The sequence below is a fragment of the Mycteria americana genome, chromosome 2 (assembly GCF_035582795.1).
Source record: "Mycteria americana isolate JAX WOST 10 ecotype Jacksonville Zoo and Gardens chromosome 2, USCA_MyAme_1.0, whole genome shotgun sequence".
In the NCBI taxonomy this organism is placed as follows: Eukaryota; Metazoa; Chordata; class Aves; order Ciconiiformes; family Ciconiidae; genus Mycteria; species Mycteria americana.
The window spans coordinates 55,516,950-55,544,550 of record NC_134366.1 but is presented as its reverse complement, the minus strand read 5'-3'; the positions used below and the strand labels follow the sequence as shown (position 1 = coordinate 55,544,550).

At 38.0% G+C, this 27,601-nt stretch overlaps 2 protein-coding genes across 7 annotated transcripts in view; one reads left to right on the top strand and one right to left on the bottom strand.

Moving 5' to 3' along the window:
- Nucleotides 1-8,222: 8,222 nt before the first annotated feature.
- The window catches only part of NT5C3A (5'-nucleotidase, cytosolic IIIA), a 28,794-nt gene continuing 9,415 nt past the window's right edge, over nucleotides 8,223-27,601 (bottom strand). Inside the window, exons 1-11 of one of the 6 annotated variants that reach the window (XM_075493514.1) lie at nucleotides 20,859-20,890; nucleotides 20,373-20,479; nucleotides 17,696-17,746; nucleotides 13,257-13,355; nucleotides 12,737-12,806; nucleotides 12,000-12,046; nucleotides 11,502-11,587; nucleotides 11,153-11,242; nucleotides 9,924-10,086; nucleotides 9,256-9,456; nucleotides 8,223-8,496 (exon numbers count right to left, since the gene is read on the bottom strand). In XM_075493514.1, the coding sequence (XP_075349629.1) occupies nucleotides 8,395-8,496; nucleotides 9,256-9,456; nucleotides 9,924-10,086; nucleotides 11,153-11,242; nucleotides 11,502-11,587; nucleotides 12,000-12,046; nucleotides 12,737-12,806; nucleotides 13,257-13,355 (858 nt within the window). In that variant the 5' untranslated portion in view covers nucleotides 17,696-17,746; nucleotides 20,373-20,479; nucleotides 20,859-20,890 and the 3' untranslated portion in view covers nucleotides 8,223-8,394. Of the gene's footprint in view, nucleotides 8,497-9,255; nucleotides 9,457-9,923; nucleotides 10,087-11,152; nucleotides 11,243-11,501; nucleotides 11,588-11,999; nucleotides 12,047-12,736; nucleotides 12,807-13,256; nucleotides 13,356-17,695; nucleotides 17,763-19,471; nucleotides 19,545-20,372; nucleotides 20,480-20,858; nucleotides 21,014-27,601 lie in introns of those variants that run through there. The other 5 variants (XM_075493512.1, XM_075493516.1, XM_075493515.1 and 2 more) reach the window with 5 other exon arrangements.
- The window catches only part of BBS9 (Bardet-Biedl syndrome 9), a 326,477-nt gene continuing 321,943 nt past the window's right edge, over nucleotides 23,068-27,601 (top strand). The window contains exons 1-2 of the mRNA XM_075493494.1: nucleotides 23,068-23,131; nucleotides 26,949-27,108. The gene's annotated coding sequence lies outside the window, so the exon portion shown is untranslated. The remainder of the gene's footprint in view (nucleotides 23,132-26,948; nucleotides 27,109-27,601) is intronic.

Genomic DNA, 27,601 nt, shown 5'->3' with positions numbered 1-27,601 from the left:
TATTATTGTTAAAGTTTCCTTTTTTCCTGGCATTTCGATGGGTTGGGAACTTGAGTTGAAGCAGATACCCTTCATGCAGATCTCTTCTCTTGCACACAGCAGGCTTATCCTGAGTATGTTCAATATTGCTATTGATCTTCAGGAAAAATACTTCAAACTAAGACTATTTGATTCAAAATGGTTGAAAATAATAAACCACAAGAAGAGATTTTTATTTTCATGCTTCACACACGTGAAGTGAAGTCATTCCTTGGCTTTAGGAGGAGTTCCCTAAATTACCCATCCCATATTGCCATCAGCTGTGACAGTTGATGGTTCTCGGCTGGGAGCTCCAAGTCTCTCGTTGAAGAAAATTGTCTTACATAAGAAAGAACATTTCATTCCCCAGCCTAGTGAAAGCAAACTCACTGGGCTTTGTATCTGAGGTTGGATGTTTTCACCTCACCTGTAGCTCAAAAAACACATGTATTGCATGTAAAACGCTGGCAGTCTGGTCTGCTTTGGGTTGATGTAAATGCTGCGGGTATCAGTGGATGGCACTTGTGATCCAAATGTTTATGACACGAATGGCTCCTTAGAAGCATTACCATCCTGTGAAAGCAGCTTTCTCAGAAGACTCTTGCACAGAATTTTCCCCTTCCTTTTATTTGGAAGTAGACTGCTCGCTTGTGGCTGTGGTTCAAATGCATTGCTTCTGCACGCTTACGGAGCTGAGATAAGGAGCGGGAAGCAAGCTGTGATGAGTGCTGCCAGAAGCAGTCCTCAGTGTGGAAACAACTCCTTACTCTGTTCTCGTACATAGCCCCAAAACCCCAGTGTGTCTTCCAGATATCCAGGATTGTTTTATGTGAGAAAGTCTTAGTGAACAGGCCTTTCTGCACGGAGGATCATTCCAGATGGTTCCCAGGAAGAGTGCCTAGTAAACCCAGACAGCACGGAAGTGCAGTCAGCTGGTAATCCCAAAGATCACAGTGCTGGATTTTTTTGGAAGCACAGGTCAGTTGATGGGATAATGGGTATGACTTTACCAGTGCCTCCAGCTAGGGTAAGTACATCTGAAATTCTCATTTCGTTGCTCCTTAGGCCTTAGCAAACATGGCTTGTGATCCATCTAAATGATGTTTTTCTGTCAATAGGAAGTTTTTGTTGCCCCCTCACCTCATCCCCCCAAGTCTGGAGGCTGCCATTTTGGAAATGAGAATGCAGCTTTGGGGGGAAACAGAGAATAAATGGAAAAGCTTGCTGCAAAATAATTGTATTTATATTGGGCGTTTACTTGCCCAGACAAAAGCAACAGCAGCCAGGACTACCTGGCTACGTTAGACTAAACTGCATAAAATCCACAATTTTTGATTACCTACATAGACCGTCAGTTCTTTTCCTTTCTGTTGGCAGCTATCAGCTCCTTCCTCGAAGGAAAGCTTGGGGCCACCTCCCTTCTCAGAAAAGGGTTGTACTTACATTGAACCCTCTACCCATTGCTTCTCATGGTGCGTGCCAGTCCTTTAAAGTCCTTAAAGTCTGCCTGCCACTTAACCAGACCAGAGCCTGGGGGCCAGGTGAGCTGGCTGGGAAGTGAAATTGTGCTGGTATGGACTGGGAGAGCTCAGCACAGCCCCTGCACCTCCAGCGATAAATAAACCCTCTACGCCACCATCCTGTTAGAGAGGGTGGCCTGTGGTGGTGTGGTGGGTTGACCCTGGCTGGATGCCAGGTGCCCACCAACCTGCTCTATCACTCCCCTCCTCAGCTGGACAGGGGAGAGAAAATATAACGAAAGGCTCGTGGGTCAAGGTAAGGGCAGGGACATCATTCACCAATTACCGTCACGGGCAAAACAGACTCGCCTTGGGGAAATTAGTTTAATTTATTACCAATCAAGTCAGAGTAGGATAATGAAAAATAAAACAAAAACTTAAAAACACCTTCTCCCCACCCCTCCCTTCTTCCTGGGCTTACCCTTACTCCCAATTTTCTCTACCTCCTCCCCCCCAGTGGCACAGGGGGATGGGGAATGGGGGCTGCGGTCAGTTCATCACATGTTGTCTCTGCCGTTCCTTCCTCCTCAGGGGGAGGACTCCTCACACTCTTCCCCTGCTCCAGCGTGGGGTCCCTCCCTCAGGAGACAGTCCTCCACAAACTTCTGTAATGTGGGTCCTTCCCATGGGTTGTCATTCTTCATGAACTGCTCCAGCGTGGGTCCCCCACAGGGTCACAAGTCCTGCCAGAAAACCTGCTCCAGCATGGCCCCCTCTCTCTCCATGGGTCCACAGGTCCTGCCAGGAGCCTGCTCCAGCACAGGCTTCCCATGGGGCTACAGCCTCCTTCAGGCATCCACCTGCTCTGGCATGGGGTCCTCCATGGGCTGCAGGTGGGTATCTGCTCCACCATTAACCTCCATGGGCTGCAGGGGACAGCCTGCCTCACCACGGTCTTCACCAGAGGCTGCAGGGGAATCTCTGCTCCAGCACCTGGAGCACCTCCTCCCCCTCGTTCTTCACTGACCTTGGCGTCTGCAGAGCTGTTTCTCTCTCACATTCTCACTCCTCTCTCACAGCTGCAATTGCTGCTGCGCAGTAACTTTTCTGCCTTCTTAACTGTTTTATCCCAGAGGCACTACCGCTGTCGCTGATGGGCTCAGCCTTGGCCAGCAGTGGGTCCGTCTTGGAGCTGGCTGGCATTGGCCCTATCAGACATGAGGGAAGCTTCTAGCAGCTTCTCACAGAAGCCACCCCTGTAGCCCCCCTGCCACCAAAACCTTGCCATGCAAACCCAATACAGGTGGATATAGACATAAGGGAAATATTTTCTACTTCAAAGTGTAAAATAATTTTTTTATGCAGAAAGTATCTATTTCGATAATGATGAAACAGCCAGGTGCTATTCTTGGAGCTGGACAGCTGACTCCTCTTAGGCAGCTGGTTGATGAAAGGAAGCTGCTGCAGTCAAGGTTGGCAATTACCTACTGGATTGTCAGAGGCTCAGTGGAAGAGAAAAGGAACACGGGTGTGTACCCAGAAAAATCCAGGTATTTATAAATATTTTTTTCTGTGTGATTTTTCTGTCCTAATTTGACAGTGATACTTTATGCTGTGTAACTCTGCCTGCTCCAAGTATATTCAGAAATTATACTTAAATCAGAGTTTGCAGTTGTTGAACTCCAATACTATTTTTTTTCTGTGCAAAAAAAATTTCAGATTTTCCTTTAATATTTAGCTAGTATTATTTGGTGCAAGTTTTTGGCTCAGTTCAGGACTATTAGTGTGTGTTTGACAGTAATAGGACATTTGAGCTGGCTGCAACACCCCCTCAGAAGGAGGAAACATTTTTAGCTAAATAAAGGTCCCAAATACTTGACCCTGGACATGTGCTACAGATGGAACAGATATTGTGAGTAGAGGAAAAAAAATAGGTAACAAATTCACTTAACTTTACTGCTTATTCCTTGCTTTAAACTTGGAGATACACTCTTTTGGCTACAGGAAAACGGTCTGGGAAATGTATGATACCTTTCTTTCTAAACTGAATCATAAATGAAATATACTTTTAGGGTTGCAAAATGTTTCTGGTTAGAACTTTGATTTAGAAAGACATACTGTGAATAGTGTCTCTTTCCTAAAACTGAATGCAGAATCTGGATAGCAGTTACAAGAATTAGACTTGCTGGAGAAGGATGGTTTAACCTGTAGCTGCAGTGTTAATTTTGTTTGCAGTTAATTTTGTTCATGGTTTTGGAGAGGCAACTGATAGTACCAATTCTTATTTCTAGCCAACAGACTAGTGACAAAAAGATGGGATTTTGAAAAAGTGGAGGATATCTAAAAATGCATCTTGTGTTTTCCCTTAACTACCATGTAAGCAAGAGTTACAGTTGGCAGTGGGATGTGAGATGATGAAAGGATATTGATAATCTGTACAGTACTATGCAGGTTTTTTAAATCAGACCTCCTGGTTCAGGTTGATCATGTAAGTAACTGTTTTCTCTAAAAAGCTATACATAAGGCATTTCAAGATGTAAATTATTTGGTGTGCAGATACCCTTTGTACAGGAAATGGGTTCTAGCAGATGATTGCAGTGTGGCTTAGTTGCTCTTACATCCTAGCAAAGGTTCACTGCTCTGGCAGACCCTTAATGCAGAATCTGAGACTGACAAGATTTAATGACAGAAGGAGAAAAGTGTGCTGGAGATCTTAACTTACCTGTCTCCTTGTGGAAGGGTAAGAATCATTTTCTTTAAGTGATTGTCATTGTTGTCTGAACATTTGGTGACTGAGCATTCACTGTCCATCTGCTTGGAGGTGAGACTGGAAAATCTTCCTTACATAATGCTTGAGAGATGGTTGTTTGATCTGAAATCCTCTACCACGGCAAAGAGTTTTAAGTGTCCGTGTAGTTGGGAAACCATCAAGTGATCGCTTCTGATATGCTTGGGCTCTAGGCAAGCTGAATACTAATTTCAGTAATTTGGATTAAGATGTAATTGGAGATCTGTTTTGGCAACTGCTTTTAAAGATGCTGCCTAACCCGTTTCCATATTGCTCTGCATGTGCTATTCTATATGGTTTTGGTTGGGATTTTTTTTGGGTTTTTTTGTTTTTTTCTTTTCAGTTGTGGGTGGGTTGAACGATGAGGTCCTCATCACACTGAAGGAGTGATGGCTTGCTTCCTGTAGGGTTGGGTGAGGCTGAGGAAAAATTCTGAAGGGAGGATCAATGAGTTTATGTTAAATCCTGAGGCAAGTTGGATGAGAACATGTGGCAGTCCTGCCTCTCAGAAACACTACACAGAGAGACCAGAATTGTCCCCTCCTTTTCACCGATGCTGGGATGGCCAGGGAAATCCTTTATGCTTGTAGCCAGAATGATCTTGTGCCAGAGAGTGTGTTGCTGACATATCTTGTGCTGTGGAGCTGTGGCTACCAGACACTTTTCACGTACTCTAAATTTTAACTGTTATCTGTATTCCAAAGGTAACCCGCCTGTAAGCGGAAAATTTTGTCCCAGTGTAAACTTTGGGAGTAATGCCTGGCAATTAGCCCCTTGCAACTAGAGACTGGTTGAGTAAGCAGTGCATCCAAACACCTTGGTATTTTTCAGAAGGCCTTTGCCTTTTGGACTTATTTGGCAGCTATGACAAAAGAGCCAGCATGATTGCTTGTTTTAAAAAGACAAAAAACCACCAAACCCAAGAACCACCAACCCCCCTAAAACCTTGATGTTAGCTCAGCTAATGTAAATTCTGCAGGTGCCTAAACCCCAAAATGTAGGCTGTTAAAGAAATTGTGTCTGCTGACCTCCCCTGGAAACACTGCTGCATTCCCTAAGATTCTTGCCATGCCCAGGGTGGTGCAGCCCACGCTGCTGAGCAGGCAGCTCACACTTGATGTCCTGCGGGAAGTTATACATAACATCGCCCTGCTTATCTTGCTGGCGGCGCTGAAACGGTAGTGTCGGCAGAGGAAGGCTGTGCAGAAGGCTGCTCTCTCCCTTACAGTTTTGCAATACGACCATCCTGCCCTCCTCCCTGGCCCAGGCAAATGGGAGGGGCAGGGAGAGAGGCCACAGGGACTGGGTGTGAAGGTTGCCTGAATGGCACATCCAAGCAGGAGAGGAAAGGGAGAAAGCGTATACTTTGTGCATTGGGGAACATCCTTCCCGCCCCTGCTGGCTGGGTTTTTGGGGAATCTGTGAGCCTGTCCTGTCCCACTATGGTTGGCATGTTCTAATACACTTCCTCCTGCTCTTCTGTGATGACTTGTACAGAGCTGCTCTGTCTCTGGCAGCTCCAAGGGGATGTGTTACACCCCAACCTGCTGCCCTTGCCTGTGACTCCTTCCACCCCATGCAGCTGCTCACCCTGCAGCTCCTAGAGCTGCAGCATCACCCCTGCTCAGCCCCACTGCCACAGGTCCTTCTCTCCTTCAGCTCGCTCTGTGCAGTGTCTCCCACTTGGCCAGTCTTTGCTCCTGTCAGTCACACATCAACTGCAGCACCTGCTGCTGCTGGGCACTTGGTTTTGTGTATGTGTGTATGAAAGAGAGGGTGAATAACAGCTCTCTTGATGCCACTGACTCAGCAGCTGTCACTATGGCTTTCAAGCTCTCCCTGTCTTCTAGCTTTGGCTGACAGGCTCTTGGCAGGCTCGGGCTGAGGCAGCTGCTGCTCCCGTCTCCTCCTATCACTGGCACCACCAGGGCACTTTCAGCTCTTCCAGTCTGCTGCCACCTGAGTCAGGGCTCTCAAATGGAAGGCAGCCAAGATGCTGCCATCTCCTCAGTCATCTTACGGTTTAAGTGGTTTTCTGCTCAAATGGACAGCTTCTAAGGCTCCTGCTTCTGGGGATCTAGCTGCCCCTGTGCCAGGAGTATGGAATTACATGACTGTAGATTGTATACAAGGAGGACATCATCCCTCAAACAGTCTTTGCCTGTTAAGATGCAGGCTGGAATTTCTGAAAGGTCCCTGTGCTCAGCAGTTCCCTGCCGGCACAGCATGTGCAATGTGACTATGAAAGGATGCTCACGCTACCTCAGATTGTGTATCAAGCCTCTGCCATGCATTCAAAATACAAGGATGATTTAATTTTGGTTTACTGCAGAGGTGGGATAAGGAAACTACCCTCCATCTTGCCTTCTTGGCAAAGTTCCAGCAGGTGTGGTAACAGATGTAAGCCTGCTGATTTGGAAAAAATGTGCCTGGTGCTACCGAGTCAGAATTTAGATAATGGACCACAGGTTGCATGGAAAGAGGCCATTTCTTGAGATGTGTATTACTCGTTAGTGGGAGAAAATGCAGATCTAGGCTCTCCCATGTTTTCTTTACAATTCCTCAGGGAATGAGAGATGGCACAGTTCCTGCTGTGTATAAAAGAAAGCAAAGGGGAACAACGACTATATTGCACATTAGGGAAGCTGTATGATTGCCTCTATTCTATTAATGATTAGAGCTAGTACAGCTGAGACCTCTTAGGACCAGGGTCACAACACCATCTTTAACTTCTCCTGCAACGTATCAGAGTAAGCTTCCAAAGCTGTGGCTATATTAAGCTGTATCATTCTGTACATGATGCTGAGAGGTTCTGTAATATGTTCAGGACAGGGGAAATACTTTCTGAAGACATTTTTTATGATGAGGGTGGTGAAACACTGGAACAGGTTGCCCAGAGAGGTGGTAGATGCCCCATCCCTGGAAACATTCAAGGTCAGGCTGGACGGGGCTCTGAGCAACCTGATCTAGTTGAAGATGTCCCTGCTTATTGCAGGGGGGGGTTGGACTAGATGACCTTTAAAGGTCCCTTCCAACGCAAACTATTCTATGATTCTATGAAGATTCAGTAGGTGTTTAAACAGAGATGACTTGCATAACAAAGCTAGAAGAGCTAGATGCTGTACTGATACTTGTGCTTACAATTTGCAGAGAGTGGGAATGTGACCTAAAGCCAGTCTGGAGAGGTGTTCCCTAAGTGCTTCTGAGGCATGGGGCTGGTAGCAAGAAAACTTAATTTTGCAAGATGGCCAAGTCTGCTTTTAAAAGCCAAGATTAAGATGTAGCTTTGTTTTGATTTTCTGTGCCTGGAGCAGCTCACTGAGAATTCCAAGAGAAATTATTATAGACGAGCCACACTAGCTTTGATGTGAAACAGCAGGCTAGAAGTGGAGTAGTACACAAAATAAGATCTGAAAAGGGGCTGAAGTTATGGCTGTGTACTATTAGCTTGTGAAACTATCTGTTGTTACAAAGATGAGAAATTTGACCTCAGATATACTAACTTAAAACTTTCTTCCCATTCCACAGAGGATAAAGAAACAGTAAGGATATGGAATATTTTGTAATGATACAAAAATCTATTAAGAAGAAACACTTTGCCTGAATTGGGTGAATAAAGCATTTTTACTGAAGAAAAATATATGTATGAAAAACTCCTGTGAAAGTCTGTAGCATATGAGCAAGATCCTTCAAAGTGCAGCTGAGACTGAAATATCTTCTTTGAAAGAAGAAAAGGCAACACGAACATGTACACTGCTTATTCACAGAACGTTTACATCTTCAATTTTACAAAATAGCCACATTTCCTAAAATGCTCCTCTGAAATGCCTGATTAAAAGACAGTGAACCATAGTATCCCGTCAGCAGCAGTTTATCACATCTATAAATCCAACTGAAATCTAGTTATAATAGGAGTGTGAGACAATAAAGAACAGCATAGAGGCAGTAAAAGGAGCTTCTAGTTGACAATGGATACCATATATATTTCCAAATACCAAAATGAAGATAAAAGTCTTAAATTAAATTAAACAGTTCTGTAAATGAGTAATAAATGCATCTAAGATAGTACACGTGTGCTCTTCTGTCCAGTTGCCTCCTGGAAGGAATGGAGTGACTTGAGACTGCAATTTACAGGATTTTCTGTAGGATGGAGTTGGCAACTTCCAGGGATTCATCTTTCACCAAGACAATATCGTAAGAGTCCATATATTTTTCCAAAAGCTCATCTACCTAATTGCAGAAGGGTTAAAGAGAAAGACCCACTTAGTTTTAAAATTAATTATTGAAAGACTTTTTGTCATTAAAATATTGCCCAGTCTTTCCACCAAATTCAGGGAATGAGCCATGCAAATATGTATCACTCCTATGAGTGAATTCCACAGGATGACAGAGTAGGAGTAGCCTAACATAACTGTGTGCGCATTCCAGGATATAATACCTCACGTTTATTCCAGGATCTCTCACATAAAGATACTGAAAGAAAAACCACTTCTTCAGCTTCCCAAAAGGCAGAGAGAAACAGAAACCTGAAGTTTTCTATCTCCTGAATGCGAACAGATGTGCGTTATAACTTAGCAAAAAACCAGTTCTGTGTCTCCTCAAAAAAAAAAAAAAGAAAAAAGGAGACACTGCTTAAACTTGTTATTTGGAAGATTATAATTTTGCTCAATTATCAATCCAGTATTGAAAGGAGGGGGAGGATCCACAGGAATTTAAGAGAATTAATTTCTCTAGCCTCTGAATTTTACTTCTCAACAAAATACCTTTTTGGAAGTAGTTCAGTACAAAACCTGAAGCAATTTACATTTGTGTTTTTGTAGCTTATGGGTTAGAAAAAACACTTGAGGCAAGAAATCCATAAAAAATGTTTGAAATCTCAAAACACATACGGGCCAAACACTTGGTTTGATATTTGAAACTTATCATAATGAACCTGTTTCTAACTTACGGTATTTCACTCAAAGTTCAAAAGGTTATAAGGCTACTTACTTTATCATTGAGATAGCCAATCTTAAGAATGTGTTCAACATTTGCTACTCCATCTGCCATACTCAAGTCTCCTTGGGAATCACCCAGCAGTATGATATTACTGTTGTCTTTTAGTTGTTTGAAGTACTCTGTATTCTTCAAGGCACCATCATGTTTGTTGTAAACATGAATCAATTCTCCTTTAAATCCTTTTAATATTCCCTATAAAAAAACCCCACTGAAGTTATTTCTAGTATATATAGGCAAGGTAGAATCTAGAATGAAATAGGTGATATTACTCTTGAACTAACATTGAACTATGTAATCTCTAATGATGGACAAGATAAATTACTGTTAAATAACATAATGACTGTAATAGCATTGTTAAGACTAGACAGACAGTGATTCTCCCTACTTGGAGGAGGAGTAGCGCTGTACTGGGCTGAGCGTGAGGTTGTCATTAAAGGAAGTGAATGGTATCTTAGTCACATCATGCTAACAGTGTTTGAACTGTTATCCTCTGCTTGTTTTTTGCCTGGGAGAGTGCTGAGTATGCAATTCTCATTTTCTATATGGCAGGGTAGAAGGCTACATCTGTTGCGTTAAAATGTTCATCTTGTAGCATATATAAATAGCTACTAAATACACAAACAGTCATGTTTGATAAGAATGTGTTATTTCATACGTACATTTTCATCAAAATCCATGAAATTGGAAACCACTTTGACATTAGAATGGTAGACTCCAGCCTGGTGGATAACTTCCTCAAGAATGTCCCCAATCCCAGCAGAAAATATGAATACAGGAATATTATGTTCACTGAGCTTATCAAAGAAGTTCTCATATCCTTCTCTGTAACACAGGATGTAAATACAAATCAAATCTCAAATAGAGAAAGCCAAGAAAAGTCAGAGTATTCAGAACACATTCACATCATCTTTGGAAAAGAAAACTAATTTTCCCTGAGCATTTCACTTTATTTCCTTTGCCTCACCTTTTCAGGTTAGCGAGAACCATCAACCTAACACAAGGCACATAGTTTTAGCAAGAAACTCTTCCATCAAGCTATTTGGTTTTGATCTCCGTAATTCACCCCCCATCTAATCATCTTTTAAAGACTTAAAAACAGTTCCCCCTCCCCAAACACTGCAGAAAAAGCAAGCAATTAGTAGAACTCTCTCTAGCTACTATCAGCCTGTACATTTCCTTTCAATCTTAAATATTTCAAGCTTAAATATTTGACTTTCTATAGGGTTATTACCATAAAACAAATTTTGTTTTGAAATCCTGAAAACATTTATTGTCACTCTTTCCTGAAAGCTTTTTAGTTTTCAGTACCCAATCGAAACTATTTATAGTATTCCAGGAACAAGATAATATTATCTCCATACAGCTTCTCCACACAGACACTGATTGGTAAAATTTTACATTTTTGAAAAAAATTATTATGATGAAAATTTTTGAGGGAATTTTAGCCTGTGAATGAAGAATCAATCCACATGGACTTAGGCTTTCAAACAGACAGAGACGGTGTGCTTGTCTGTTTTGCAAAAGTCAAGAATTTAGTCAGTATGATAAACTGATAAACAAAGTTGAACTCTACATTCCCTTTACAAAAAAAGAGCCACCAATGCAATGCAAAGAGGATGAAAGTCTACAGAAATGAAGTTTGTAGAGATGGAACTCAGACTTTAATTTTTTTTTAAGATCTCTAGTGTATACAGTGTGATCATTGTAAGCATTTAGCTACAAAATACGAATAAAGTGGGGGCATGAAGAGCTCACTATGTTCCAAGATTACGGTGTCACGTTCTCAGGAATGTTTTTGTTTGTTTGTTTGTTTTTCCTCTGAAAACACACAGTAAGAATCTACAGAAAATGCTCCAAAACAGTATTATTCAAATCAAAAGGAACTTACTTCAGCATAACGTCAGATTCCCTCACAGTTTCTGCAAGCTTATCCTTTTGTAAGCCTTGTTCAATGAGTAGTGCATGAGATTTATTGTACCTAGAATATAAACAAAAAATGGGTCAGAATTGACTTATTAAGATTCACCTTTCATTAAATCTCATGACGAAAAGCATTCTGTATGGTTAATTCTTGATCATTCAAGTTAACAGCAAAGCAAAAACAGTTGTTGCACAACACTCAGAGAGATGAATTCAGTTAATGTGTTAGCTAAAAGCTAATTACTGCCATTAATTTGCTTTTAAAAACTTATTAAATCTAATCTTAGTACAATTTGATGATGGGAGGTGTCTCTTACCATTCTACCATATATGGATATTTTTCTTCAATAGTGAGCGATGGATCAATTTCAATAGCATAATAGGTTTCTTTCAGCTGCAATAACTGAAGGGAAAAAAACCCCAGATGTTTATGTTTATAAAATAACACTTGGTATTTGATCTAACCAATCAAAATAACTTTCTTGATTCTGATTACATTATTTAGATTAAATGGAATCTGAAATGCTCTTTGAACAAAGAGTTAGCTTGTAAATATATCTAAGAAGAAAAAGTGGATGCTGTTAAACTGAACTACATACTACTATCAAGAATACAAATATTTCCGTTCACTTCTATTAGTGATGAGATGTCTTGCAGTCAGTGAGAAAGCTCAGAGAGCTTTAAGGATTTGAAAGTATCCCTTGTCTTGTCATGCTGTGTAATTCAACACACAGTGCAGCCAGGGAATAATAACAGTTGTCTGTACAACAAACCAACAGCAGGTACAACAAAACAACAGTAGGTTTTCTGTTTACCTTTTTCCGACATTCCTCTGTGATGAGCTTAGAATTATCAATGATGTCTGGGAGGAGTGAAAAAAAAGCGTTAAACAAGGGGGTATATTTCTTTTACTTTGCTCTACAATACTGTAAATGGCATAGATGACAATACCACTATGTTTCCTCAGAACTTTTCTTACCAGCAACCAGTAAAAGGCACATTTTTCTTCATAAGCCTGAAGATGTATTTACTGTCCTTCCCCTCATCTCTGAATTAAAAGGTCACTTACAAGCTCTTTTATCTGCTTCTTGAGATTTAACTGTTTCTGAAATCATCATGAGGCATCCTATGTGTTTTAGGATTCCCACTTCATTAGTAAATGGATTCTCTTTGTTTGTTCTAAAAGGCTACAGGATAAAAATGTTAAGAATTCTGAGTTTACTATCTGGTTCTTGCAGGTGTCAGGACTATTATGGGCTCTTAAATAAAAGTCAACCCTACCATATCTAGCCACTAACATCTTATAGTTCAGAACTTAACGTTTTAATTGTGAATGATAACTTATCTGATTTTAATTCATATAGATTGTGATTAAAATATACATACATATAGACAGTCACTAGAATACTTCTTCATTAGGATGTACAGGTTAGGTAACAAGTCAATATAAAATCTCACATATTAGGGAATAAATTGGATAGAAAATTAAAATCTAGGAGAAACTAAAAGGAGTGAACAAACCAATCCGTATTAAAAAAAAAAAAGTACTCACTATGACAAGTTGGACATCTTTTTCCATTGTAGGAAAATCTACTTAATGTCATATCAAAATCTGTAATAATCTATTTAAGGAAAGAAAAAGTAAAACTGTCTTACAACATGGAGGGACAAAATAAAGAATGGCTAGAAATTCTGTATGATCAACAATAGTTGCAGCTGAGTAGCATATATGTCACAGAAATCTCCCTATTTTATTGAATCATTGTAATGTAAGCCAGAATATCCCTTAAGAATAACTTTTTTCCTAACAAAACTGTTTTTCTAATTCCTTTGGTCAGAATATTTCCTGAAATTACTAAGCTTATATGTTTATATCATTTACTTAACTAGTGTCTGGCTGAATTACAGTTGAATCAACAAGAGCTATTAAAAGAGTTAACAGATGTTTAAGTTTTGGAGATTTCTTGAAGGTTGACTTCTGTTATATATATATTCTTAAAATTTTTTGGCATAGAGCAACAATTGCGTGATTGTCTTTGTTCTGAACTAGTTCCATCTTCTGCTATCTTTACCTGAAGTTTGGCAGCTCCACCTTTGATGAGGCCACAAATAATCTCCTCTACTCTCCCTGGGTCCTTAATATGGACAGTCTTCTTCTGAAATTCTGGCATCTATGAAGAGTAAGAACAAAGACAGAAATATACTTACAGAGGAAAATTTACCAGGTAATAACTGCTATCCATCAGATTGGAAGCTCTGCATCTAAAAGCAGTTTCACGTGACATCAAGACATGCTCAGGACAGGAAGGCAAGTTAAGAGTAAGAAGAAACAGAAAATAGTCTGGATGTATTAACTGATGACTGCATACAGTTCTGTTTGCTTTCAACATCTGTTTTCATTTCCTTTCCTAATACCAAATTATTCAATAAGCTGACACTCACAGAAAAGATAATTGTATTTGTAGGAAATAAGAGAGATATATAGAAACAGGACGCATGGGATCACCTTGTGGTTCAAGTATGTCACTGGGAGATGGTGAACCTTAAAACTAGCTCTTTGTGCAATTAATATGCCCTTGAAGTTTCAACACAGATAAAGAAGACAGGCTGATTTTAGACACCTGTTGTTTTGTTGAGAATGTTGCATGTGTCAACCGAGTACTCCAGCACAAGGCAATTCCTGCTCCCTAGCCAGTCCACCAATTATTTTCCATTACCTATTTTACTGCACACTTTTGAAATAACACATGCTATCACACCACATATACCTTCTGAATGAAGAATATTTCTTGAATATTTTGATAAATGCTGAATTTGGTAAAAAAGAAAAAAAACCCACACAAACCCCCCACCCCTTCCCAAACAACACCCTCCCCCCCAAGCCTTTGCTTACTCTAAAAGTTTCTCTTCAACCTTGCAGAAATGGTAAAAGAACTACTTATTGACAGAAATTTCAAAATTTAGTATGTATTTCCTTCCTTTATAATCATGTATGCACTCTTTCTAAAGCAAAGGCATCAGACATTTGCAATCTGTCTACATGGGCATTTATGAGTAGTAAATTTTATTTTCTGTGTATAGAATGTCAGAGATGATGAATTGCTAGGAATTACACTTTTCACATTCTGATAATTTTTCTTATACCTAGCATGTAATCTTCGCTGCAATGAGCTAATTAAAAAAAAAGGCGGGGGGGGGGGGGGGGGGGGCGGCAAAAAACAGCTTCTATTTCCAGATGCATTTCTGGAACCAGAGTTCTCATATCACCAATTGTTAGTAAGTCACACAACAGTCTTTCTTCCTGCGCTTGATGCTACTAAGTCTTTTGTTTCTTAGTAACAACCAACTTGAAGACAAATTGCAATTAGGTTATCATTTAAGAAAAAGATGACATTTTAAAGTCTTGCGAACACACACATTTGTAATGGAAAAGACACTTGTGTGTCAGGGAAAAGAAGGAGCTGGAGGTACCTTTAAATATTGGCTCTAGTCACTCTGCCCTCAGGTAGGAGCAAACTATTACAGCAACATCATTCTCAGCAGATAGTTGTCTAATCCATTCTTCAAAACCTTCACCCACATATTCCTCACTTTCCTCAACCATGTATTTCAGTGCTCAACTATCTTTATGTTCAGAAAAGTTTGCTTAATCTCTATTTAACCTTCCTTACTGTAATTTTAGGTCATTCAACCTGGAGGAAATTATTCTTTTTCACAGGTGCTCACAGATATTTTTCCCTTCTTCCTCAACTAAAGAACCCCAATTTCTTTAATTCTTTTGCAGAGCACAATTTTCTAAACCTCTGACAATCCTTGATGTTGTCCTGGCCCATCCATTTGAACCATATCATTCTTGAAACACAGCATCCATAACTGTGGGTATAACCTTCCTGCTCTGCCCTTTTCAGGCCTCAGCTGAAGGGCTACTTTGGCCCATGTCTTCAGATAATATCTTTGCATATACATTTGCATATACATTTGAACACACTTGCTTTGTTAGCAGCAATATGGTGATAATGATTCAAGTTAAGTTGGTAATGACCAAGTATTCTTCAAAATTACTCCTAGGCAGAAAGAGGTAGTTGCACAAAGTGCTAACTTTTACATTTAGTCTTGCTGGATTGTACCTTTTCTTCCACATCAGTACTGTTTTTCAATATAACAAATAATTCTAGTCCCCAGGATGCTTACTGCTACTTTCTGGCTGATATCCTCAAAGACACTAATGAAAACAGAAAATAGAAATCCTTCTAAAACCCTAGTTGTGAGTCTCTGATAATTTTCCAATGTTTTCCACCCATCCAAAAAGTTTCAGCTATACCAGAATATCTTGCCAAAAATTCTTAAGTCATGACAGGGTATTTACTACTTCTTTGCTTTATAAGTCTCATAAAGAAAAAGCTGGATTCATTTCACTCTGTTTGGAAGAGTTAAGGTTTTCCTTTGCCATCCTATGGCAAAGACATTTGCTGTAAAAATGGTACCTCTGAAACCAAGATAGTTCTCTATGTGGTTGCAGTGCGTTGTTACTTTTATTAGCACAGCAAATTCCAAAAAGGTACATTAGGATTGGCTTCCAACTATCGGCTACATCCCAAATTGGGAATCATTGAGAAAGCTAATGAGTGTTAAAAAAAAAAAATTCCTGAAAAATATCTGTTAAAGAATTCCCTAATCTTTTGAGAAATACATCTACAAAGCATTTATAGATATTTATTCACAATTATCAGCAGAAGTAAGTCAACTGATCTAGCTTCGCAAAAATAAAACACTAACAATCTGCAACTCTAAAGGTGTTTTATGGTATTTCTTTTGTATGTTATACAGTGCTGGTAAACAAAAGTAACCTTACCACTTGTTTCGTGGGTATACAGCATTTTTCTCTATAATGAAAGATAAAGCAATTTGACTCTGTTTTGTAATTTTTTCACTGTAAATTGACTAATCTAATTCCTTTGACTTTCAGGATGCAAATTATATATGTATTTTTAGACGTGGAATGCAAAAATTAAACAAAGTGAAATCTAAATGTGTCATTTTGTAAGACGTAGTTCAAACATTATTTGGTTTACTTAGATACTAAGCCACAGACTTCCTGATATAACTGATTTAAACAGAACAGATGTCGGGGGAGATGGTGAGATCGGAGGGAGAGACTGTATGAGGAAAGTTGGATTGCTTACTACTGTTGCATTTCAGACTGAGGCCTTTCGTAAGAAGTTTTTGAAACAACCTGAGGAAAAACCTCCTTATTAAACACTTCAGTAGATGATGTTAAACAAGACATTGCTTAAGACTTTGAGTATGATGAAAGCTTCCTGCTTTGATGTTGTAAACTGATACTCCTACTCAAGATCAGTTTTTAAGGTTCATTTATTTCTAATACATTTTTCATTTTTACACAAGAATTGAAGTCAGTTGAAGAGTATTTTAATTTAGGGGGGAAAAAAAGTGTTCTGCAGTGCAATTTCAGTCTCACAGGCACTTTCATAGGCAAAAACAAGTCTTCATTATGGATATGGCATCTGATAAAGCCTCAGACAAATATGGTTAGTCAAAATAGCCACTGTCCCCATTACTAGTTCCTCGTATTCATATTTGCAACTGAATGTTAAATAGCAATTCTTTTATTTAGGCTTTATCATTATTATATCAGAAACAAATGAAACTGTCTAATAAGCAGTTTTCTGGCAAACTGTCTCCTTCAATGCCTTACACTTCTGCCCAGTTTAGCTGTTGGGTTTTTGTTGCATATTTGCCCTTCTTCAGAGTTGAAAGAGACAAGCAGATTCAAGTTGGACAGAACTGATAAGACAGATGAAAGAACAAAGAGTGAAAAAATGCTAATAAGAAAAGTTCAGTCGATTTGATAAAATTTGTCTATTAATTAAGAAGGGTCTAGGAGTCAACTCAGTATACACAAAAGGCCCAAAATTCTGATGCACCAGTTGACTGGAAAGAACACATATGGAGAAACAACCAAATAAAATACTCCACAGCAACTAACAAAGGCAAGAAAGCTTTTCCGAGCAAGGAGCTTCTACATACAGGAATAAAACTATATAAGCACAGAAAAACGAATTCATATTTCATTGTGACATCTGAAAGTATATCATATTGAATCACCTAAGTGCCCCTATTTATTCTGTCATTTTATGAAAGTGTGAGAAGAGGAGTTTTGCTTTCTTACCAAGGATGTCTATATGTTACTGAAATAGCTCAGAGACTGGTTATCTCTTTTAAAACACATGTTAAAAAGATGACAACTCCCAAAGGTAATTTGTGGTTGGCATACACACTGGTCACAAATACATTTAAGTTTCTAGACTCTGACATTTTTAAAGAGCCTTCAAAGAGAAGCAAGGAGAACAAGACTGAAAAAGATAGTTTTAAACGTTGAGCTTAATTTGATTTATGAAAAGGAAAAAAAAGATCTGCTTGTTTGTGATAGTAGGTAACTGGAATAAGGATGTAGAAAATTCTTTTGTAGCTAACAATGTTATAGTCATACCTTGATGAATGAACAGTAATGGATTCACGCAGGTTTGGAAATCCCCCAGTCCTACAAACCACAGAATGGGTCATTTACAACAAGGATAGTTCTGAAAATTACAAATCTACTTAGTACATGTGTCATGCATCTGTGTAGCTGGGTTAAATAAAGAGGAAAAGTATTTACTGTAAAGAACATATTGAATTCTAGTTTTGAAATAAAGTTTCTTATACACAATTGGATAGCAAGAGTGCAAACAGAGCTGCTTTTATGTTGTATCTGGGTGCTGCTTATACAGATTGTTTTCTTAGTATTTGAGACAGTGTATATCTAAGTGCATGCTGCGTCAGTTGGATTATTAAACGAGTTGGTGATAATCACTAAAATGAAAGGCAGGTATCTAAGTGAATTCACAGATGCCATAGTAGGCATTTCCAATCAGGTATCCTAAGGAATTAATAACTGATTGTGTACACAAGGTGTAATGTCATATTCTGGAGTTAAGATTATACTGAACTTGACTGAGTGCTGGAAGTAGAGCACTCAGTAAAACAACGTTAAGTCCCTATGATTAAAAAAAAAAAGAGAAAAAAATAAAAAATGATGTCCAATAGAAGAGTAGCTAATACAAAGAAACTTCATATAAAGGACAACTAACTGTGGGACCTTCTGTTGTTTTCACTATCTGTAATTTTAAGTTGGGAAGGATGAGCTGATAAATGACTTGCTATCTTAACTACATGGAGATATGGCTCATTTCACAATCAAATCCAGATATACAGCCTGAAGTATTACTAGTAATAACTAAAAATGTAACAAGTTATCATCATAAGTCTGCTAAGTGATACTTTGACCAAGGGCATGAAAAAAATGGGGCAAAGTATTTTTATACTGATACCCTGTAAGCATACACTACTTGGCAAATACAAAGTTTTCTTATTTTAAAAAGACTAATCTAGTATGGATGCCTCCCAAAAATCACTGCTAAGAAAACACCCTGCATTGTGGGTGCATAACATTTTAAGGGAACTTCTCTATAATTCTCAATGACTGATAGAGTACTTTGTCAGGTGTCAGTAATTCTGAATAATAATGACTGTTCTCACACTTAAAAACATATTAAAAATATTCCACAAAATTTCAGATGACCATAATGCCATAAAAGTGATGACAATGAATAAGAACTAGCAGTAATACTATTGACAGTATGTGAATTTCAATTATCACACTTCAGTTATCACACAGTTTACCTACTTCGTTGGTAAACCTGCCTTAGACTAGACTAGGTTCCAAACCTATTAACTTTTGATACAGAGGACACCCCAGGGTGGGCTGGCAAGGAGAGGGAACTATTAGTGATATTTCTGAACAAGAAAAATGCAAATCAAAGTGATAAAATGGACAGGATTCAATTATTTGTAAATTTTATTTCTAGTCTATGGTGATAAGCTTCCAGGTAAAACAGTATAAATCAAGAATAAATGACATTTATTTTGGGAACTGCAAATGCTCACTTCCAAGGTCTGAGACTAGCTATCACATATACTTACTTATGGATATGTACCAAAAAAGGCAGGGCATGGCATCAGTGATAGCTGTGAAATTTGATAACCTGGCAAGCTACAGAAAATTGGTTTCAGTATTCTTGGTGGTGGAAAGCAACAGTTTGGTGAAATTATAAAGAAAAGGGGCACATTCTTTAACTTACATTTACATCCTATTTTCCACTCCCTTTTTCTTTTTGATATTACAGAACAGTACTTTCATCTACTTACTCTAGAAAACAAAGCTTACCGAAAAACTTTTGAAAAGCATGCAAGCTTCTTCCTGTAACTTCTCCTATTTGCAATGTATGAGTTGCAAGATGTGGGGGAGCCATAAAAAACCCTACAGAATGGGAGTGTGTGAGTATCTTTTCCTCCATCTATATATGCTCATATATAGCTTACATGTGCTCATATGCTCATATATGTATAAACCAAGTTTTGGCTTTAATTCAGGCAATTTGAATTTTGGTCCATGAGTGCAACAGAGGATTCTATTAGCAGCCCCAGCTGTTAGGAGAATTATCTTTTAGACAGGAACATTAAAAGCTACTGAATGCGAGTGTAGTCACATCAGTCACTCCATTATGTGCAGCTAGTCAGGAGAACTGCACTAGTGATCATGCAGTCCACTGGCATAACCTGAGCTCACGACAGATACTTATTAATTTATAATTACCAAAACCAAAAAACATAATGTGTTTTCTATTCATATGAGGTAAACTCAAATATGGTGACTAATTCTAAGTAACTAGTAATTGCCAAATTATTCTTCTGGTAGTTTTGCCAAGAAATAGCCTTAGGACTACTTATCTAAAATTAAACAGGCAAATGTTGTTATGGAAATGAAACAATAGAACAACTGAGTATCTTCACAGTTGCTTGATAACATGCTGCAAAACTAGATACCCAGCACAGGTTATATGAAATAACTGGAAGTGGCTTCACTACCTAAGCTATTTTAAGAAATGGAATAGGATGCGTACTAAAAATATTTTTTCCTATTTTGGTTGATTATTTACATCTTTTTACACTTAATGTGCTGGATTCTGATATTTAGTTTGGAAAAAAAACCACATTAAAAATCTGGAGAGAGCATTCACAGAAAACATGACAACAGCGTTTCCTCTTGTGCTTTTAAAAGAGAGTACCTGTGCGTTGAGCTTAGGGCACTCCTGATTCTTCTGTCCTTGATTTTGTCCTACTGCAACAGCATAGGTGGCAAGCAGAGTCCAGAGACGCAGGGCTTGCATACAGGCTGCCAACAAAAACCAACCAAATTCTTTTAAGAATTGGTCTGCTATATTATGTGATCTTTGCAATTCCTGCTGTAGAGAAATAAAAGCAGACATGCATGGTACATAGCTACGTCACTCTGAAAATACCCACACTTAAGACTACTCTGACACATATTTAAAAGTAGAGGAACGTTTAAGTTGAATTAACCTATTCAATAAAAACTGGTAAATATATTTATTCCTTCAATGCTGTTGCTAATTCTGCGCTATCAATTTTTTTTCTTTTCTAAATACCATTTGTCACAATAAACAACTGTAATGCCTCAGCTCATAACCCTGGCTTAAAAATGCTGGCAGAAGACAGAGTCAATACTGTTGACAGAAGCTGTGCACACTTACCAGAGGGTTTTGCAGGAGCAGCTGCAGAAGCAAAAGAAAATTCCTCTTGCTTGAGAAACACTAATATAGCAGCGCAAAGTGCAGTTGAGGGCGTTTCCAAATACAGCCTGACTAATCCTCGTGCAAAACCCCAGGGTCCTGTGACGCACATCAGCAATGCACAGCAGTTTGTTATGCTCAGCAGTACAGCTTGACAGGCTTACAGATGATCAGCTGGTGCACCAACAACAAAACCTTTGACCTTCACTGAATGAACAGCTTTCAGGGATGCAGCAGGCAAATTTGGACTGCTCTAACAGAGGAAGGCACTTGTTTTTCAAAGCAGAAGTTTACTACTTTGTTACTTTTTAACCCTTTTACAAAATCTTTCCAAGTATTTTAGGATTTCCTGTTGCAGAGTGCCACAAATTTCTTACAGCTCATTGACATGGCCTCATTAACGTTTACAAGGGAGCACACATTTATAAAACAGCAAATTAATTAATTAATCTTTGCTTTGACTTTAATTATCTATGTGATACTGAAACAGGAAATCAAGGAGGCTTGTTTGTCAGGATTTTCGAGAGACAAGGCAACTCAACATGCTTTCAGAAGTTTGTCATTAGGCATGTTGTCTGATCAAAGACAGTAACTAGGTGAGACAGAAGATGTATTTAAAAGGAATCTTTTTTACTGTGAGAGAATGAAGGAAGTATTGTCTAATCTTATTTACACTTTGAAGTTGTGTAAATGCTTCGAAGTGTCACGTGAAGTTAACTCTTGCTATAGCAACAGTACAAGCTTCCCTATACTAACCCATAATTCATGTTCAACCTTAGGTTTATGATCACTCTTTCAGGCTGCCAAAACTAACCACAAACATCAGACCAATTCATATGTGGCCATGAATGTGACCAGTGCAACTGTCAGAATTGAAGCAAGGGCAGGTTGGTAGTTTAGCACATACAACCCCCTAAAACTATACCACCCTCCCTCCCCCTTACCAGGACTCTAGAAATTCATTAGTTATGAAAATTTCCTTTTAAGGGGGATGTGCTTTTTTTCTACATTTAAAAAAATCAACAGACTTTTCCTGAATGGTACAGTGGATCCATATATGTTTTGTGTCCACATTCCAACTGTAGGCCAGTATGTACTGTCAGGATTCTTCACTCTGACCTACACCGAGTACTTTCATTTTTTTTTTCAGTCATGCTTTCTGTGTTTTGACCCAATGAAACAACTAGTGAATACTTCAGCTCATACAAAACATGCAACTTTCATCAACACTCATCCTCTTAGAACTGAACAAGATCCCCCAAAAAGTACATGTTAAAGTCTGCTGTATCAAACAGCAAAAACTGTTCGAACAGCAAAACTGTTCGAAAGGTATGTTCAAAGTATAACATAATCCCTGCAAAGACTATATACAGTAAACCTAACTTACTTGGCATTGGTATTTGCCGGGATTCATAGCTCCCATTAAATCTACTTGTTATGGCATTTGTACACTGTTGCAATGGGTAACATACAGGGAATGTTATTTCTATTTTTATATAGTTAGCATGCTTTTGGTTAATAGTATCTCTGTAATAGTGTTCATGAAAGCTATGTATAATGCAGTATCTTGAATAAATATGAATTATTTGTACAACAAAAAGCTGTAGCTTATGACAGTGCTGGATTTCCAATTTTAGGTAAGTCTTGAACACTGAAGTAACACTGAAGTAAAATATGCTTGCTAGATGAATCATGTAGTTCAGGTAAAGGCATCACTTTATACATTCAATTTGCAAAGAACCTGTCTCTGAGCTTTTATGTATTTCAAAGGTGACAATGGTACTGACATAAATGAGTCTTACAAACCTCATAGCTGAGACTGGGATGTGGTGGGGCTGGCCTTTTGATATTCTGGTACTTCTCAGATGTGATGAAAAAATTAATTCTAATGCTATCAAGAATTTAAAGAAAGCTAGCTTGCTCTTTATGAAAGTTGGGAAAAAAGGGGTTTTTTGTTGTTTTTTAAACTTACATATGATTTAAGATTGAAGAAAAGAGTTGCAGAAATTAAGTCCAACTTTTACAGACTAATTTTTGGTATACCAGACTGATTAGCATTTTAAATGAATGACTATGGTGTTAGCGAAAGAGCTAGAAAATGACGTGAGCAAAATTTATGTAAACATTAATACAGACAACACCCAATTCTTAGAAAAAACATCTACAGTATCTCTAATAATAATGTACTTTCACTTTCATGAAAATGCAGTATATGAAACTCATCTACAAAACAAGTAAGACTGTCTTTGCAACTCTAAGAAACCTTTGTGTCAAATGCTTTAATTAACTAACAATAGCTACTACTAACCATGTTCTGTTACTGCTGATTTGAGTCAGTTGAGCGTTTTGTTTACATGGCTTAACTTCTGGTAAGAGATGAATTAAAATTACCACTTCTTTTTTAAAGACAGAAAAACAAAGTCCAGCATGACATTTCTACTCTCACAATACTGAAGGTCATTTAAATATATTTTAAGAACTGTGAACTAAAGAGGTATAGCTATTTCAACAGATAGGTTCTATTTTAACCTTTTCTCTTTGGCTGGGGGCCATATCTTGACTGCAGAATATTCTACACAGAAAAAGAGAGAGAGAGAAAAAAAGAACAACATTTAAAACATTATATGATTTGTCATTCATATAAGACTAGGAAAATGTTCAACTTTATGTGGTGATGTGTTAGGTGAACTTGGTTTGTAGAGATTCAGGATGCTCTCAAAGAGTATGAAGCACTGGAAGTTTTAGTTTGAAGCAAAGAAAAACTGGTTCTACCAGTCCTTACATACCTCTGCCCTAAGTTGCACCTATTTGTGGAAAGAAATGAACACAGCACAGATAAGTTACATAAGCAAGTAAGCTGAACTACTTTTTTTAAGTAAAAAATTGAATACTTCAACTAAACTGACATCAGCTTTTAAAGATCAAGAAAGAGGTCATATTTAAGAGTAATTTCTGTTCATTAGAATATTTGCTACAAAAATTAGAGGTGACTGAATTTTGTCTACAGTATAAGCATTAGCTAGTGGCTTTTCATGAGCTTACTACCTTTTATTATCGTTTAGTGAGCCTGCTACAACTGAACAACTTTGAATATATCCCCATATATTTAGCATATTGCCCAACTTTACTTGAGCAATACCTTTTTTTATTCCAGGGATCAATTTTAAACATTAAGGAACTGTATTTGTTTTTGAATTTTGCTTCTGTAGTAAGTCTACTTAGTACATATTTTCCAAAGCAGACTACTTGATATAATCTCCACAAGACAGGGAAAGCTAACTGAACCTTAGCACTCAAGTACCAAAACAAAGCAGCAGAAAGGAACCAACATAAAAGAATATAATTCAAACATTATTTTTATTCATGCCCTAGTGAACTGAGTTAATGAGCAGCACACTGGCTCCAGCAATAGCTTTTTATATTTCTAAGTGACAATTACAAGGAAAATAAGATAAATGTTCAGTTTGATGAAGCTGGGGTAAATAAAGGTTTAGAAGGATGCCTTGCAGGAATTTTGGATGCCACTTATTTTTCCAGTACAGGTTTGGTGTAAAAAAAAAATGCTAGCCATATTTATAGCTGGTATGATGCAATACAGAAATATTATTTGTATATGAAAGTGTGTGTGTGTATTCTAGAGATGATTCATGAGGAATGTAAGAGATTCTTTAAACAGAAAGAGCTTGAACAGCACTTGCTATGGAAAAGTGCTAAGAACATATTAAAGACTGAATTAATTAAACTATGATAAATCCAGAGAAGACACATGCTAAGAAGGTAGGGGTCTTAACCTGAACGGTTTTAAGACTCAGCAGTACCATTTTAGCTGAGAATTTGTTTTGTCTACTCAGCTATGATGTTTTAAAAAGGTAAAAATAAATGCATGCACAGAACAGATTAGAGGAGGTAAACACTGTATCACAAGACATATTTAGCAACTTTATTTGATAGAGATTTTCTAGATCTGATCAGAGATCAATCTTTCTTTACAATACAAGAGAAAACTGCTGATCATTTATAGTCTGACCATTTATGACTGTATTGAACACATAAAGTTATTAGTGCTAACACATAGACTCAAATGTATAAAGAACAGCTACATTTCTTAAGTATTTATTCTTGTGTTTAATACAACAATCACTATGATGTTGCACTCACTGAAAAACAGTATCTCGATAAAACCACTGTCATTCATTAAAAAAATAAGGCTACATAAAAACATATTTTAATTCAGCAAGATAACAGTGCATGTTTTAAGCATGGGGTAGATCATCAGTTTCATTAGGACTAAGCAAAGGTTTTAAGCAGTGGACAAGAACAATGATTAGCTTATGTCGAGGTCATGCAGTGAGACAAATTATTCTGGTTTAATGATCTCTCAAGGTGGTTACTCCTATGAGGTCAGAATCAGAAGGGGGCTTTTGTGTGTGGTTTCTTGGTTTTTTTTCTTTTTTTTTTTTTTTTCCAACCCAGTTTCTGCAGTTCTGGAAATCTAAAATGAACAGAATTTTTAGCATCAATTTGAAACACGTAGGAAGCCATGACTTGCAATTCTATATGGAATTGATTGTTCAGATGAGAGAATAAAAGATACTGCAGCATCATTGTCCCTTATGCACCTTCCTCTTGTGCTTACAAAAACACTCTAAAAGCAGAGATCTCTGCTGGTGATAAATCAACAGACATTTTGAATCGTACAAGAAAGGAGGAATGAAGGCAAGTCAAATACATTGGCTTGGTATCTTGAAGTCCAGGTAATAGAACGTAAGGGTAAGAGGTTTTGATGGACTTACATATTAATCAAAGACATATTTCTCAAACACAGAGGTATTGTTACACATTACAAAACTCAGAAAGAACTGTAACAACTGTGGCAATAGAAGTCAACACTTTATGCAATATTTCAAATCCTCTATAGAAGTCTATGAAGACCTAACAGTAACTGGGCCTGAATTTCCAGTATTTCATGTGATCTCCTCCTGCCAGTTCTTACTCCAGGCAAACATTTAGTCTCTTTCTGAGAGACTATATAGGGTACAAACCACACAGAACCAGTTCTAAAGATTCTGGGATTGAATGAATTCAGCTCAGGTCAGGCATCTTTTGCCTCCTATTGCATGTTAGGGGAATCACCTCACTTCTGTGCTTTGCTCTCACTCCCTCACTTTGGAGAGAATTAACCTTTGAAACTGGTAGGTTAAAAAAATAAAAAGTTATGTATTGTTTAGTAATCAGTGAGTATCTGGAAATGATCAAGTGATCTTTAGTCAGTAACCATGTATCTTGGAAATACCGGTCTATAAATGACATCCTACCTGAGCCAGAATTTAATCTGGTGTCTTCTTCTTAACCATTCCTCTCCTCCCTTTGCCAGAAAAAAGAATATAAAAATATTCTAAATGTAAGCAAGCTCAGATCAATACTAAGAAGTTGTTATATTATGCTTAAATTTTACAAATAGCTTCTAAAGCACTAGAATTGAAAGAAGGTTGAAAGAATTGAAATAAAGGTTGTGACACTCACTCAGTCCAGGGCAGAAGAAAACTGAGCCTTTTTTCTTGGCCTTCATACTTAGATTTCTCTGGTGTCTATTCTTACCAATGCTTTCTGGATAGCCCTCTTTATAAATCCATTATGTACTTGCAAATTAAATACCAAACGCAGTTCTGGTTTCCCTACCTTACAGGGGATAGAGCAGAACTGGAAAAGGCCCTGAGAAGGACAGTAAGGATGAGCCATGATATGAAAATCTTCCATATAATGAACAATTGAATATCATAGAATTCTTCAGCCTGGAAAAGAAATGACTGGATGGCATAGAAAAGGTTAATAGGGAAAGACTGTTCACTGTCTCTTCCAGTGCAAGAGGTAGAGGTCATCAACTAAAATTAACAGGAGGCACATTCAAAACAAATGAAAGGAGTCAGCTACAGGTCACACAATTAAGTAAAGTAGTAAGATGTGGAATTCCTTTCTGGTGAAACTGTAAGTTTACACAGCCTTAAAAAGGTACTGGATAACAACACGAAAAAAGCTCATCTTAAATTACAGACGCTATCTCTGAAATACAAGCTGCTGGAGGCTGGGAAGTCATTCTGGAAAAAAAAAATCATGACAACTTGCCCCATTCTTATGCTTCCCCTGGACCTCTGCTATAGACCACTGCTAGACAGGTGATACTACCTGTATCAGGCAAGACTTTTCAAGGAAGGTAAGTCAACAGTCCCTGTTTGTAACATGTGACGACGTGGAGAATCATTTGCTCTTCATGACAGTGCTTCAGTTTAATTTATGTTAATTAATTAATGTTAATTAATGTTATTTTTTTACCCCATCCTTCCTTTTTCCTACCGGTTCTTCTTCAGACAGCACAGATACAGAAAATTCATTTTTGACAAATTAGAATTTTTGAATTTGAATGGTACTCTCATTTTCCTTTAATACTGCTATGGTAACAGGATAGATGTTGGAGTCTGGCTATCTGAAAGATCCATTTCCCTCTTATGTTACACAGAATCTAATGCTACTGAAAGAATGCTTACAGGTGAGGTTGTTGGTACAACTAATCCTTCTTCAAAATACCTAGGCAAACAGTATAGAATTCTATGATCTGGCAGTATGTAGATACTGTGGTATATTTACAAATTCTTAATTAGCTAGCAGGTGTGCAAAAGCTCACCTTGCATAATAACGTAATTTTTATG